Here is a 15339-nt window from a genome sequence, read left to right as displayed (position 1 = left end):
GAAGACTTTAAATGTACGTTTGCAGATGAATGGTACTAATATAAAACCTTTTTTGGGGAAATATTAATCTGAGAAACTGGCATATTTTCTGTTGAACAATTCAAACAGATATTATATGTAAGCAATTAATTAAAGTAAAATTAAGCACGAGTGCCAGGAAGCTGTTGAGCACTTAGAAAAATATAATCCATTAATTTTGGTTACCACTTCTTCTAGTTCTGAGTGAAGTCAGGAAAACAGAAACCACACTTATTATTTTAATAGAAATAATTTAACATAGAGAATTAGGTTAACCCATGCTGGAGGACTGAAAAGGCGAAAAAGCGATGCTCAGGTCCATGTTGGAACCAGCTGTCATCCCTAGGGCTGGGGGAACGGAGTGAAGAGGTTGGAGTTGTCAGAGACCCGAGAACTTCAGGGAGACAGCTCTGTGGGGCTGGGACCTAGACCTGGTGGAGAGGATGTTGCCTCTGCGAATATTGCCTGAGGAGCTGAGATAGGGGACTGGGGACTCAGAGGAGGTGTCCGCAGAGCTGAGATTGAGGAGGCTGGGAATGGGGACCCCACAGAGCTGGGATTGGGGTGCTCAGAGGTCCCTGCAGAGCTGGGAGGTCGGAAGAGGGGGTTCTGTTCTGCCTGGCTGCACTGGGACTTTCGAGGGGGGCACTGACGCTGGATTTGGGCCGGGAACTGGAACCACCTGCTGGCTGGTGGGGAGGAGAAGAGTCTGGGGGCAGTGTTCATGGAGCAGCAAATCCCTTCAGCTGCCTTCCCCCTCCCCTCCATCCAGCCCCTCTCTTGCCTCCTCATTGGTGGAACCTGCCAGTGAGCCAGATGGCAAAGGAGAAATAGTTTGCTGAGCCCAAGCGCCAGCATCGCAGGCCTTAGTAGAGAAAGGTAGTTTTGGAGCTAAGAGACAATATGTTAATAACTGACATACTGTTTACTTATTTTGTTCTTTAATTTTAAATTATTTATTTACATTATTCTAAGGTGACCCCCCCATCTCTCTTATGGCTCTCCAAGTTAAGAATAAATGGAAGAGATTTATAACTTTTAGAGATACTTAAGCCATACTGTACCCTTCTCTTAGCTCACATTTCTTTATGTTGTCTTCCCAATTTATTTAGTTCTTTGAATGTTGCTTTGTAGATAGCCTCACTGGTGATGATATCCATTTCCAAAACTCGGAGAAGAAAAAAATCAGTACAGAGGACAACTGGAAGATTCTGACCGTAGTCTAGTGCAGAAGAAAGACATCGTACCTGTTTGAGCAGCACTTTTCAGTTCATAATACCTCACGTCTTGTTTGTTCTTGATAATAGTTGACTTGTTGTTAACTCACTTACCCCCATGATTTGTGGGTCATTCCTAGCAGACCTCTGCCACCTTTCTGTGCTACGTGTGGTCTTCGTTTCTATGACAAAATGTGTATAACTTTGTATGTATGTCTGTTGCAATTCACAGCTTCTGACTAGCCCTATAATTTATCAAGAATATCTAAAATTCTTGTACTGTGTTCTACAAGTTGAAACTTCACAGAAGTTTCTAATTAATTTCTAATTAATAAAGTAAAAAAAGAATAATAACATACATTGAGACACTACCGTAGGCACGTGCACCTCACATACATTAGCCCTTGCACTAAACCTACTGGACATGACAGTTGCCATCGCCATGTTGCAGGTGAGAAAACGAAGGTTATTGATATTCCAGAGCTTGTCCAAGGTCTCTCGGGTAACGGGGGTGGAGCAGTGCAAATCTAGTTCTACCTCTGTCGAAGCCTGGTTTCATGTTCTCGTGTGTTGCTTCTCTATTTTATTTTATAAAAATACCTTCAATTTCTTCATCTACGTTAATAGAATATGAAATGATATCTGGAGATACTGGTTATTAATCTATAAGATTGATAAGGCTCCTGAGTGTATCTGACCACTGTCTATATAATTTCCATCTTCACTAACCGGGGGATGTTAGAGATTATTACAGCTGTATTGATAAATTACCTGGAATTCCTAGAATAATTTCAGATATTTAAGTTGGAGTTACTACTCTTTTTTCTTTTGAGATATGTTGAGTAGACTTTAAAACTTCCCCAACCTTAAAAGCCATAAATCCCCTAATAAGTCCTTGACTTCATTCCACTTCTTTCTAACACTTATTGTTCCTTTGAATGAGAGACCAGATGGTGCCTCCTTAAACATTTCAATAACTCCTTTTACATTTCAAATACTTCCTAATTTTCTCATAATTTCTTTTTAATGTTCTCCCCTCCAGCTGCATAAATGTTTCTCTTCTTCTTTTCTATGGTTCTTTCCATACTTCCCCCTTCTTTCATCCTGTGAATTTAGGAAACTCAAAGTGACAAGACTGTTGAGCCCCAGCACTTTACTTTGCTTTATATGTATCTTTTGTTAATTCTATGTTCATGGGCCCAAACTAGAAAATATTTCCGTTTGGAGCTGTTCTGTCTCGAATTTTGATTTCTTAAGCACTGCACAAAATGTTGCTTTTTATCTTGAAAATGGACACATAAGAGTTTTGCTTCTTGGGAACAATATGCTTTAATATTTTTAAATTCATACACTGCTTTTATACCACACTGGAGCCCACTAGCAAGACATTACTGAAGCAAATATCAGCCTCAGTAGAATCTGTTTCAGTTGACAGATGTCAGTCATTGCAGCTTGATTGTGTGGGGCATTTACTAAACTCCTTTATGTCGATGAACACCTGCTGGGTTACTCACTCCAGGTCTGGCATCAGTGCACATTAGAATTGGAAGATAATGGCAATGGTAGAGACTACACTACTCCAGAGAATCTCACGGGGTGGCTGAGATTTCTAGGCCAGTCGTAGAGGTCTGCAGTTACACTTCAAGTCATCATTGAATGACATCTTTGGAGGCCGCTAATAAAGCCACGCACCCAGCCAAGATCCTGTATGAGCTTCTGTGTTATTTACGGCCTCGATAAACATTATCACCTAGACCTATAAGTACGATTTTACTATATCCTTAGAAAATGTCAGAGGCTTTGCATTGAATAAATTCATATATGTAGTATATTAGAGTACATTGTATAATATTTTCAGTTTTATATAAATCGCTTTTAAAGAATTTATTTGTACAAATCCTAAATGTTTGAGCAATTTGTTAATTTTTGAAAATTTTATGGTTAAGGATGGACATATTTGAAGAATTCTAGAACCGTTTGTGAAATACCATAAGCAGGTTAATTTGTGGTGAGGTTGCTTTTATTGTTTTATTGTAAGATGCTGCATTTGTCATCTTACATATGGTTTGAGACAATGAAGTAATAACTTTTTACAATTGTCTTAGGAAAGATGAATATTTTTACTTATTTGGAAGAGTAGAGCTTGTAAGAAATCTTTAAAAATCTGTCCTTGGTGACCGTTACCAATGTGTTTGCTTGTCACCCTGATGTGCCAGTCAAGCCCTCAATTAGAGACACTGTGTCTGCAGCTCTAGAGCCTTCAGACTCTTAAACTTGAGCCAGATGTAAAGGAAAACCAAGCTTGACACTGTCTGTGAGACGTGCTTGACTTTTCTTAACAGTCTAAACAAGAAATTGTGTAGAAGCCCCCTAGCCCCAGGTCTTTGGTTAGAAGTCTTAAAAGTCCAAGTTAGACCAGTTGGGACACCTTGTTATTCTTTGTTGTTGTTTGCTTATAGCTTTTTATTTTGATATAACTCAAACTTACAGAAAAATTGCAAAGTAGTACGTGGAACTTCTGTATGTTATTTACCTAGACCATCAGTTGCTTATTTTTTGCCTATCCTGTCTGCACTATCTATCGTTCACTCCCTCCTGCCCCCACATATAGACATGTATGTCTGCATGCTTGTGTGTACATATGTGGATGTGCATAATTTTTTTTCTGCACATGACAGCAAGTCAGAGACATCATGCTCCTTTACCCCGAAAGACTTTAGTGTGTATGTTCTAAAAACTTGGACATCCTTTTATGTGTACACAGTATAATTATCAAATGCAGGAAATTTAACATAAATGCTATCATCTAATCCACAGACCATACTCAGAAGCGTTCTTTATAGCCATTTTTCCCGATCCAAGCTCACACATTGCATTTCACTGTCGTGTCTCCTTAGGCTCCTGTAATCTGGAGCAGTTCCTTAGTCTCTTCTTTCTTGACGGTGCCATTTTTGAAGTGCACAGGCTGCTTATTTCGTAGACGTCCCTCTATTTAGGTTTGTCTGCAGGAGTGATGTGTGTCCCCTCCGCATGATGTCAGTCTGTCTCATCACTGAGGGTGATGATACGTCATTGTGGTCACTTCGGCCACTTTGTTCAGGTGGCATCTGCTGGTTCCTCCGCTGTGACGTTACGTTCTTCCTTTTATAATTAGTAAGTACTTCGTGAGGTCATTATTTGAAAGTAGGGAATATTCCAATTCCCTAAAAAAATAACCAAACTCCTCATGGTCATGCTTCATTTCAGAGAGTGACGTGCAGTGTTCTTGCTTTCATCTGACACTGATAAGATGGTGTCGGCTCTGCCCCCCAAACGTGCCAATCTGTGAGTGGCATTGATGTCTTGGAACCCATTTTCCCGGGGAACATCTGAGAGATTTTTGTTCTTCCTGTCTTCTGGCTGGATTTTCCTTTGTATTTGGAAACCTAACCCATGCTTTCCAGTATTAGTTCTTTAACACAATACAAAATCGTTTCGGATTAGAAAGGCCTTTAAGTTAAACAAAAGCTGACAAGATTGGAATTACTCAGTTATGCCAACAGCCGGTAACAAATGTTTCTTTACTATTTGGATTTGACTGTAATGGAAATTTTCCAGGAACTCTATCTTTGTTATGTTTTTAATAATGTTTCTAAATGACCCTTCAAGTTTGTAAGATTGTAGTGCTTGGTATTTTTTTAAAAATTTACATAGTCACATACCAATTTTGATGATGATAAGTAGTAGCCAGGATGATATGTTATGCACCGTGATGCACTACAGTTAAGAGAAGAGTGGAGTCCAGTCTTAAAAGATATTTCCTTATTCCTTATCACATTGAACATATTCATACATAAATAAGTATAAACAAAGTCTGGAACTTGACATTTTATTTATTTATTCATTCATCTATCTGTCTGTCTGTCTATCTATCTATCTATCTATCTATCTATCTATCTATCTATCGGTGAGGAAGATTAGCCCTTAGCTAACATCTGTTGCCAGTCTTCCTCTGTTTTGTATGTGGATCGCTGCCACAGCAAGGCCGGATGAGCAGTGTAGGTCCACGCCCAGGATCTGAATGTAAGAACCCAGGGCTGCTGAAGTGGCATGTGCACACCTAACCACTATGCCACCGAGCCACACCTCGACATTTTACTTTTATGGTTATCCAACAAGCCCTTCCTTCTTTTTTGTTTTTGCAGAGAAAGATTTGCCCTGAGCTGACATCTCTTGCGACTCTTCCTCTTTTTGTTGTTCCTTCCCAAAGCCCTAGTACATGGTTGTGTATCCTAGTTATAAGTCTTTCTAGTTCTTCTAAGTGAGCCACCTCCACAGCATGGCTACTGACAGACGAGTGATGGGGTTCTGCGACCGGGAAGCAAACCTGGGCCACTGAAGCAGTGAGTGCTGAACTCTAACCACTAGGCCATCAGGGCTGGCTCCCTTCCTTCTTAATACAGTGAATAAGTAAAGCAACAACCACTCACAAATAATTGTACAGATGGTACATCACAATGCATAGCTTTGGAAATTTGGATTTGGGTTTTGGTGCACTTTTGCTTAAAACTTACGAGGTGCTATAAGTGAGCCACCGCTGGAGGCTTAATATCCAGATTAAGGAAAGTCATGATCATTGGCATAGTTGAAAGTACTTTTTCACATAAGGCTTCAGTGCTTCCTCTATATTTCAGACACTAGGCACACAGAGGTGAGTAGGACAGCCCTTGACTTCAGGGAATGCAGAGTATAATCAGAGACAAAGATACATAAATAAATGCAGTGAGATAATATCATTAATAGCTGTCATTTTTGGAGACCTTAACAGCCCAGTGCTTAGCACTCAGGTGCACTGCCTTTATCATCCCAATTTCTAGTTGAGGCAGCTGGGGCTCAGATAATTTAAGAAACTAGCCCAAGATCACTTACTACCAGTAGAACTAAGCTTGAATCCAGACCTCTTTCATCCAAAGCTTTGCTTTATGTTCTATCATTCGTACATGTTCTGTAGAAGATAGAGATACAAGTTCGGGGGGGATTGACCTTGGCTTGGGGTGATAGTTGGATATGGATGGATAAGAAGTTCAACTAGTGGTCATGAGGAGTAAGAATATGTCAGGTGGGTGAATAGTACGCATAAGGTGTGGGGAAATTTGAATAGATATGACATTTTGAAAATTAAAAAGAAATTCATTGTGATGGGTGGATCCAATTCATTTATCCATTCATTCCACAGGTAATTGTTGAATGCCTATTGCCTGCCAGGGAATATTCTAAGTCCCAGAAACACAGTGGAATGAGTAAATGCAGAATGGTGGGAGATGAGTGTCCTCATCTGTCCTCAAAGAGAGTGGAATTTTTCTGTGACTTACTAAAGACTTGAACTATCTATGGTGGACTTAAAATTTTTTTTTACTTACTTTTTAATTACACAAGTAATTATGTTTGTATACCTGGAATATTTTAAAGGAAAATCCAGATGTATCATTCCACAGGGGTACCCTGTAGAGAGAGAGTCCTGCTCAGTATATAGTTGAGAACTCTAGTAATTGGACAAGCTCAGTAAGGAAAAAGCTGCCTGGCAGAGAAATGAACGGGCATCACTGGAAACACTGAGATACTTGACCAGCATCTTCTGTGGCCTTCTGGAAGGAGGACTGAAAATTAGATGAGGTTGTCAGTAAATGACCTTAGAATTTTTATAGATCTAAAATTCTACATGGTTCCCACTATGTACAGGAAAATGTACTATAAGTGAAGGGGAGAAGATAGAAGAAATAGCAAAAATAGTTTTTGCTTACGTTTATATTAAGAATACAGTTCATATGAATGGGCCAAGGACATTTATAAAATTAGGTGAAAACTAATTTAAAATGTAATTTTCCTTCAGTTTTTAAATTTTTATTATACTTTTTCTTCTTATCTGTTATATATTCTGTTGTTTAAAAGTTAAACAATTTTAAAATGTAAAAATGAAGACCTAGAGAAATTTTGGCACATTTCAGAAGACTTTTTCATGGTTAGTCTGATCTAACTCTGCTTTCCTAGCTAATGAAATCCTCCTTGAAGGCACTAGACCCATTAGCTTAACCTCTGTAGGTTCCTAGTGTTAGGGTGTTCCTACAGCTTCCTAGACCTCCAGACATAGAACAGCATCATACATAAAAAGACAGTTATTGCTTCCATTTTCTAATAAAAAAATGACAAATGAAACAGTTGTGACTAAGAGTCAAACTATTAATCTTCCTTACCTCAGGCTTTTAAGTCTTGAAAATCAGACCAGGTGAGAGACTGGATTCTTTCTTGTTTTCGTGCTGGCCTAAGCTATTAGACACTAGGCTATTAATATTTTATTTTTCTCATGGGGATTGAAAAATAATTCCTTAAAGACCGTATAGTTTAATAGAAGGCAAGCCCCCTAAGGGCAGAGATTTGTCACAGCAGTTCTGTTCTGTTCACGGCAGTAGTCACAGTGCCTACAACAGTCCCTTGAACGCAGTAGGTGGTCGGTCAGTATCCGTGTCGTGCATGAATAGATGGCTTAACAGTTAGAACCTGCCGAAAGACCTTTGAGAACATCTCCTCATGTGATTTTGCCAGAAATAATTCAGTGAATGACAAGAAAGGCTGATAAATCTCTGCCCCATTTCCTTTAAATGATGCAACTTGTTCCTCTTATATTCAGAATCCTAATTTCTATACTTTTAGAGAGGCTAGACGGGGCTGTCATAAGTGACATGGCCCAAAGGATGCTGACTGCAAGCCTCTTCTCATCAGACCCATCCCTTCGCTACGTAGCTGACAAGTAGCCCTCTGTCTTCTGAAGAGTGCCACTGATGAGGTGCTCACCACCTCACAAGGCTGGTACTCCCCTGTAGGAATTCCCTACACATGAGCCTTCCCCTGTCCTTAGAACCGAAATCTCTCTCTCACTTCTGCTTCCTCCACTGGTTACCTTCCTCCTTCCTTGGAATCATCATGGAGGAGGTTTATACCCTCCTGTCCCTGGGACCACACTTTAAAAGCAGCTATGGTATTTCATGTTAAATTTCTCTAATCTAAACTATACGTGGTCGTATAAAAACGATAGCAGCAATAGCCACTACTTTTGGTGCCTCTACTTATATGTCCTAAGTTCAATGTCAGGAATTTTCGACCCATTTTGGCTAATAGTCATGCTAATGTTAGAGAGCCGTTTTATTAAATCCACTGTCAGATGAGGAAACTAAGGTCTAAAGAGGACACTAAGGTCCAAATCACTAGGCTCATTCAGTGGATGAGTGAACTGGAATTTAAACCCTGTCTGCTAGATTCCAAAATCTAGATGTTATTTCTGCTTCAGAAGCTGTTTATCCAGCCACTAAGCCATCCAACAACAATGTGTTGCTTGTATCAGGCTCTGGGAATACATATGGGAACTAGATTGCCTCTCTTCAAGGAGCTCAGTCTCGTGGGGCAGAATAGACACAATTACTAACAAGTTGAATACGCTGTGGAAGGTGATGTTAAATCCCTCCTGATGTACTGTGTAAATTTGAGCAGTCTCTTTGTATTTCATTTTTCTCTGGCATAAGCAAGCATATTACTAATCTATTTCAAAAGATTTTTTGAGGATCGAATGGGAGAATGTATGTAAAGTGTTTAGAAATAGTCCTTGGCACATAAAAAGTACTCGATAAATAATAGCTTTAATTCTACGTGCACAAGATGCTGTGGGATCACAGACGAGGGACACCCAATCCTGCCTGGAGACAGGTGTAGGGAGTGGAGGAGAGCAGGGGCTATAGGGAGGTGAAGGAATGCTTCTTAGGAGCAGTTACACCCGGGTTAAGGCATGAACAGCTATGGGAATTGATGAGTTAAATGACAAGGGTAAGGAGAGAAGCATTCTAAGCAGAGGAGCCAACATGAGCAAAGACAAGGAGATGAGAAATTGCACTGAGTCTGCACAAAAAATACCAGGAGTAGAGGTGGGTGACTTGAATGTTTGGCAAGGCCTAGATTGTGCAAAGTGCTCTACTTCATATTGTAGGCTTTTAAATTGTTCCTCTCTTCAGGGTGTGGTTGTGAGGGTGGGTGACTGGTCAGGTCTCTTCTGGATAGCTTTTTCAACTATGAGAAGGAGCATGGATCTGTGGGGGACTGGAGGTAGGAAGCCCAGTTAAGAGGTTTCTACAGTAGCCCAGGTAAGAACGATAAGAGCATTTGTCGCAGAATAGACCAGGAATGGAGAGGATAGGCAGGCCTAAGAAGCATGTAGGAGGTAACATCAGCAGGATGTTGGGATAAGGAGAGGGAGTCAGGAATAACTCTCCGGCTTTGGTTTGAGTTATTTGGGTTAGACAGTGGTACCACCAACAAGAATAGAGTAAAGGAGGTGGCAAATCTAGAGAAGGCTGACGAGTTCTGTACTGGAAATACTGAGTGTGTGATATTTGGGGAGGTTTCATGTAGGAGCCTAAAGCTACAAGATACCTGTGCTAGGGATGTGGGCTGGGCAGGTGACAGCATTCTAGGAATTGCTCAGGCAGAGAGTGAGGAGGGTGGGAGAAATGGGCAGAGAGAACCCTAGATGTGCGTAACTTGTCTTAAACGTTACTATGCCTAATTGTCTTTTACATTTGATGGGGAGAATGTGTGCTAACAACACAGCCCTCGTGTATTCTCCTGCTTAGACAAGCTAGTGATCTGAAGGGGAAAGAAAAGGAAAATATGATTTTAGAAGAGAAAGAAAACATTTTCGAGTATAATTACAAAGCCGCCTTGAGAATTGGCCACCTTACCTTAAGAACTGTAGTGAGGGTATGGTTTTCTGAGTCAGACGTTTATCTGTTCTAAGTTTTTTCTTTCAAATATGTGCTTTTCAATTTTGAGTTATTTTCTTTTGTGCTTAGGTTTCTCATTATCACCATAGTGGCAGAAATTTCTTTAGAAATTTTCTTAGAAATACTTCCCAATTAACCCAAGTGGGACCTACAGACTACTAAGGCATTTATGATGACACAGGCATGGAAAGGGTCTACACTTTGGAGTTAGATCAGGATTTCAATTATGCATCTGCCGCTTGTTATCTGTGGACCCTTGAGCAAATTAGTGCCCTCTTTGAGCCTTAATTTCCCCCGCTGTAAAATGGGGTAATAATGTCTACTTTACTAACTTATTCTAAAGATTAAGTTAAATAGTAGATAAAAAGCATCTGCCATGTAGTATATGCTCCATAATTATTGGTAGCTATACTCACATTTCCACCACAGTTGTTATTTGTTATCTTTCAGGAATTTGGCCTTAAATTGGGGATAGACTTGTGTTAGAAGTCATTTGATAATGACGATAATGCTACTGATGAGAAATACTTACCTACGGCTTCACTGTGTGCCAGGCACTGTTTGAACACTGTGCATCCATTAACTAATTTGACCCTCATAACAGCACTGAGGGGTTGGCGCAAGGTCATGCCCATTCTAAAAATGAAACTGAGGCTCGGAGGTTCAGTAACTTGTCCAAGTTGACACAGTTTGGAAGTGACCGAACTGGGATTATAGATTCTTAAGAATTTCTTTTTACAGTCCCCTAAAATGAAGTCTTGATTTTAGGGTTCTTGTGTCAGTACTTGGATGTTTACAAAATATGTGTAGAACGTATGTCAATTAGCATGGTTGACAGGATTTTCTAACATTAGCTAATATGTTTTCAAAATGGTTCTAATGCTCCATTAACAGTGTGGTATTCTAAATAATGTCTCTGTCTAATTTCAGCCTGTGAAGTTGAAGCGGGGAAAGTGTACCAGGTATCCTCGAAAGAGCACATCCAGCCTTTCAAAGAAAACATGGAACAGTTTATCATTCAAGGTAAATTCTGAAGAGATATGTCGGTTTTCCTTCCTTTTTCAGCAGAAAGGTAGAAGGTATTTTTTAAAAATCCGCATTGGTTTCAAATGGATTATTTTGACGTCACAGGAAAACAAATTGTATTTAATCGTGAATTACACAGTTTTGAGAGACTAGCAATTTGCTTAATATGCTATTTTGTGGCTAATGCTCATTATTATTGTTTTTTTTAATGACAGCAAACACAATAGATATTGGTTAAAATAGCACATATTTATAAAGACATTAAGTTTTATGCTTTTTGTGGTAGAAAATGAGATATTCTTCTAAGTTCTAACTATGTTTATGACTTCAGTTCAACCTGGTATTTATTTGGTTTGTCAAGACATTGTGCCCAAAAACAAAGTAGATTGATGTTTTTCAGATCTTAAAAACGTTATATGCTATTTTTTTATAGGATGTATAAATACCTCTGGATATTGAACACCTTTTTTCCAGAGAGCTTAAAAACTTTATAAATATTAGCTTATTGACTCTTCCTGTGTTCCTATGAGATAAGCAGGGATGGAAAGTTTCAGAAGATATTAAAGAAACAAATTTTTTTTTTAAAGAAGAAGAATCTATTAGAAGTCTTGCTGTTTGAAATCACCTCATTTTCAAAATCTAAAATCTCTCTCAAACAATTCAAGAGACTATACCCAATACTGGCCATATGTTTTTATTGCATTAGCTCCCGCAACATGCTAACAGCATCTCTTATCCTTGTAGTTCAGCTCTTGTGGTCTGTGGACGACCCTCCAATAGTCTTTGGATTTCATCTACCCTACCATCCATTGATGCACCCATTCTTTCCCTGTCTTCATAATTCTACTCTAGCCAAGATTGCATGGTCTCTGCTTAAACACCTCTTCCTTGGGAATGTCCCTCACCTCTGCTCTAAAATAGGCAGATTTAGAGAATTGAGTCTGACTGCCATAAGGCATTCATTGTTGGTAATGGTGCAGCTGTGTACCATTCTTGGGAGACTTGAGAATATAATATTAATGAATAATGTTCTGACCTCCTCCCAGCTTTGTATTCTTTATAATACTTACCACCCTCTGCAGTTGTGTTATTTATTTGTCCCTCAACTATGTGAGCTCCATTAAGAGGGTGGCTTTGCTTTGCTTCTCGTTGTATCTCGCTACCCAGAACAATGCACGACACATGGCACACGCTGTCTTGCTCACCAGGCAAAAGCCCAACAACCCTCACTAAGCCCATCTCTTTCTGTCTCCATACTTGCACCAGAGTAGCTCGCCCTTTTAGCAGGGAGGAGGGTCGGGCTCTTACAACAACACTGATTAGGGTCGCCTTTAAGTCATGACCACAGACCTGCTGTTGGAACTCATTTCTACTCAGCAATGCTAAGATTTCCCTTGCAAATTTAGCTCTCAGTTTCTGAGACTTGTTCCTATCTTCTCCTCTCAAACCTCCACAATCTTCCTGTTCCGTTTAGGGTGACTGTAATGATAACTTCACCTCATACTGTGGTGAGCGAACAGACGCTATCATACAGAAGCTCCCACACCTACCCACCACCACATCTCCAAACCTGGCTGAGGAACTTGGGTTTCATCCTGAAGTCTTGGGGAGCAGAGGTTTAAAGATTTGAGAGGTTACACTGGCAGCAATGTGGAAGGGCTAAACAGAGGCAGGTTGGACTCAGATACAGGATACCACTTATAAAATTGTTAAGGCACACTGCTAGAGAAACAAGGAGGCCCTGCTCAAAGAAAGTAGTGATGGTGCTGAAAAGAGCATAGATTTGAGGGATAATAAATAGAACAGAAATTTCTTGGTGACCAAATGGACATAGAGGTGATGGATAGGTGTCCAGATTTCAGGTTTGAGTGGCTGGGTGAGTGGTCGTGTTAATCACTGGGATAGAGAATGTAAAAATAGGAAAGGATTTGGATGGATAGCATGATCACCTGTAAGTAGACACACAGGTGGATTTATCTGGTGAGCAGGTGGATATATACATTGGACATGGGAGAGAGAGCTGAGATGGAGGATTGGACATCATAAGCAAGGTGATTCTTGAGTGGATATGGTCACCTAGGTAAGAAAAATAGACCCAGGGTTAGAGTTCTGGAGGAAAATACATTTATAAGACGGACAGAGGAAGAGAAGCCCTAACAGGTGTTAGTAGTCAGAGAGAGAGAGGAAGAAAACAAAGAGAGGCTGTTATTATGGAAGCCAGAGTTATGAAGAGTTTCAGAAAGGAGGGAATGATCATAGTGGTACGTGTTTCTGAATGAAACATTTTTCTTGGATCAGTTTGGGCAGAAACCAGTTTTTGAGCTTTTAACATTTAAGAGAAGTGAGAAAGTAGAAGGGCACAACTCTGCAACAATTTTAAAAGTTATTGTGGGACGACTGTAACGATGCAGAAGTGTTTGACTTGACTGTTTAATCAAAGTTACTATAATTTAGGTTATATGTAATCTGTGCCAACATATGTGATGATTTTATTTTTGTGCCTGTGTTATGAAGAAGACTAATTGGTAATCTCCAGATGGTTATTTGGCATTTATCTGCAGTTTTTGTTAAATCTTCTTTTGTTCCTCTTTTTTTTTCCTTCCTTTCTTTCTTTTTTTTTTTTGTTTTTTTTTTTTAAGGAGCCGAAAACGAGAGGTAAGGAAGATGAGATAAATGAAATCACTGGGGAACCTCATGCTTAGCTAACCTTTCTCTCAGAACTCAGTGCGCTCGTACCTTTTTATTTTTCCTCTCTCTTTTTGAATTGAAGTTGTATTGTGGACAAATTGTGGATATGAAAACCATAGTGCTGAGCTCTAAAGGACCTCAGATGTAGTGGATTGTCTTTATATGTGTCTGCATGTTGAGGTGACTGGGCAAGAAATGGGAGCCTAGTTCTCTGCTGCTGGCCTTCACAGCCTTTTTACTCATGTGATATATTTTGATAAATGTATATTTTAAAACTTAAGCTCAACTGTTTTTGGGTGAGTGGCAAATTAAACAAAAAAAGCTAGTTTCTCTCCACGCTATTAAATGAAGTCACTATTGTGATTTTATAAATCAGAAATGGTTAACGAGATTTTTCATTAGCCACGCTCTCCATACCTCAACCACTCTTTTCCCAAACGTTTCTTCCGTAAACGAAGCATAGCAAATTGTAGCTGAACTAGAGGAATAGAACCACGATGAAAATGCATAAATCTGTAATCACATGCTTATAATTAAAAAGGTGTTGAAACCCAACTCTTAAATATACAATCTTTAGTATTGGTAATTTTATGCTTGAGAATGAGGAGATGGCGAAAGCAGTGGGTATTAACTGTACCAAAGACTGAGAAGTCTACTAGAAGTATCTTCCATAGAAAATGGTACCCGTGGCGCCCTGTGAGCCGTGCTCCATATTCAGGGTGAGCATGTTTGGTATTGTTTTTTTTTCTTTTTCTGAAAATATAATAAGAACGTTTTTTAGTGATGATAAAAAGATAAGATGAATTTGATTTTTTGAGGTAATCTTCTTTCATTGACCACTTAAAATTGAAAAAGAAACGTAATTGCCTTTTAAGCAAACAACTTTTTATTTATTATCTATATGATAGCAATAATAACAATATTAAGCATGAATACTATTTCTGTTGGGCTAAAGAATTAGCCAAAGCCCTTTTATACACGACATGATTTTAGTTTCATTACTCTTTAGGACATCTGAGCAGCCAGTGTTGTTGCCATTTTGCGATAAGGAAACAAAGGCTCAGGGGGTTTGGTCTTTGACTAGAATCACACAACAGATGGCAAAGTCATGCTGGAACCAAGACCTTGTATAAGAAGCTGGAGCTATATTTTATTTTAACCTAAAAATTGTTATAATATAGTTAGAGACTCCAAGAGGTAGTGGATAAGTCGTGTAATATCAAGTGGTGGAAACCGTAATGCAGATGAAATCCTATGTAAGAGATTCAGTTAAACACAAAAGTCATCAATATCAGAACTGGAAAATGGGAATGCTTCTGTATTCAATGGAATAGGCCTGCTGAAACCATGCACCAGACAGACAAAGCTCTCTCCTCTGATACACTGATAAATGGTGATGCCAGTTTGAATTCCATTGTACCCTTCCTGCCACTCTTAACATTTGAGAAGCATGCATTTGAAGTGATGCTTCTGAAAAGAGGAATAGTCTGTATTTCCAACAGCCGCAGTCATTCATTCTGTAGCTGTGGATGAGAAATGATCAAAGAGCCTCTGAGGAGTGACGGGAATCGATTCCATGTGGGATT

The 15339-nt window shown here is 39.4% G+C and overlaps 1 protein-coding gene across 1 annotated transcript in view; it reads left to right on the top strand.

Moving 5' to 3' along the window:
• Nucleotides 1–15339, top strand: part of FMN2 (formin 2) — a 340819-nt gene that overhangs the window by 226995 nt on the left and 98485 nt on the right. The window contains exon 14 of the mRNA XM_058533558.1: nt 10970–11062. Within this exon, the coding sequence (XP_058389541.1) occupies nt 10970–11062 (93 nt within the window). The remainder of the gene's footprint in view (nt 1–10969; nt 11063–15339) is intronic.

Source organism: Diceros bicornis, chromosome 38, assembly GCF_020826845.1.
Source record: "Diceros bicornis minor isolate mBicDic1 chromosome 38, mDicBic1.mat.cur, whole genome shotgun sequence".
Lineage (NCBI taxonomy): Eukaryota > Metazoa > Chordata > Mammalia > Perissodactyla > Rhinocerotidae > Diceros > Diceros bicornis.
The sequence above is the reverse complement of the archived record's forward strand: the minus strand, read 5'-3'. Positions and strand labels throughout refer to the sequence as shown.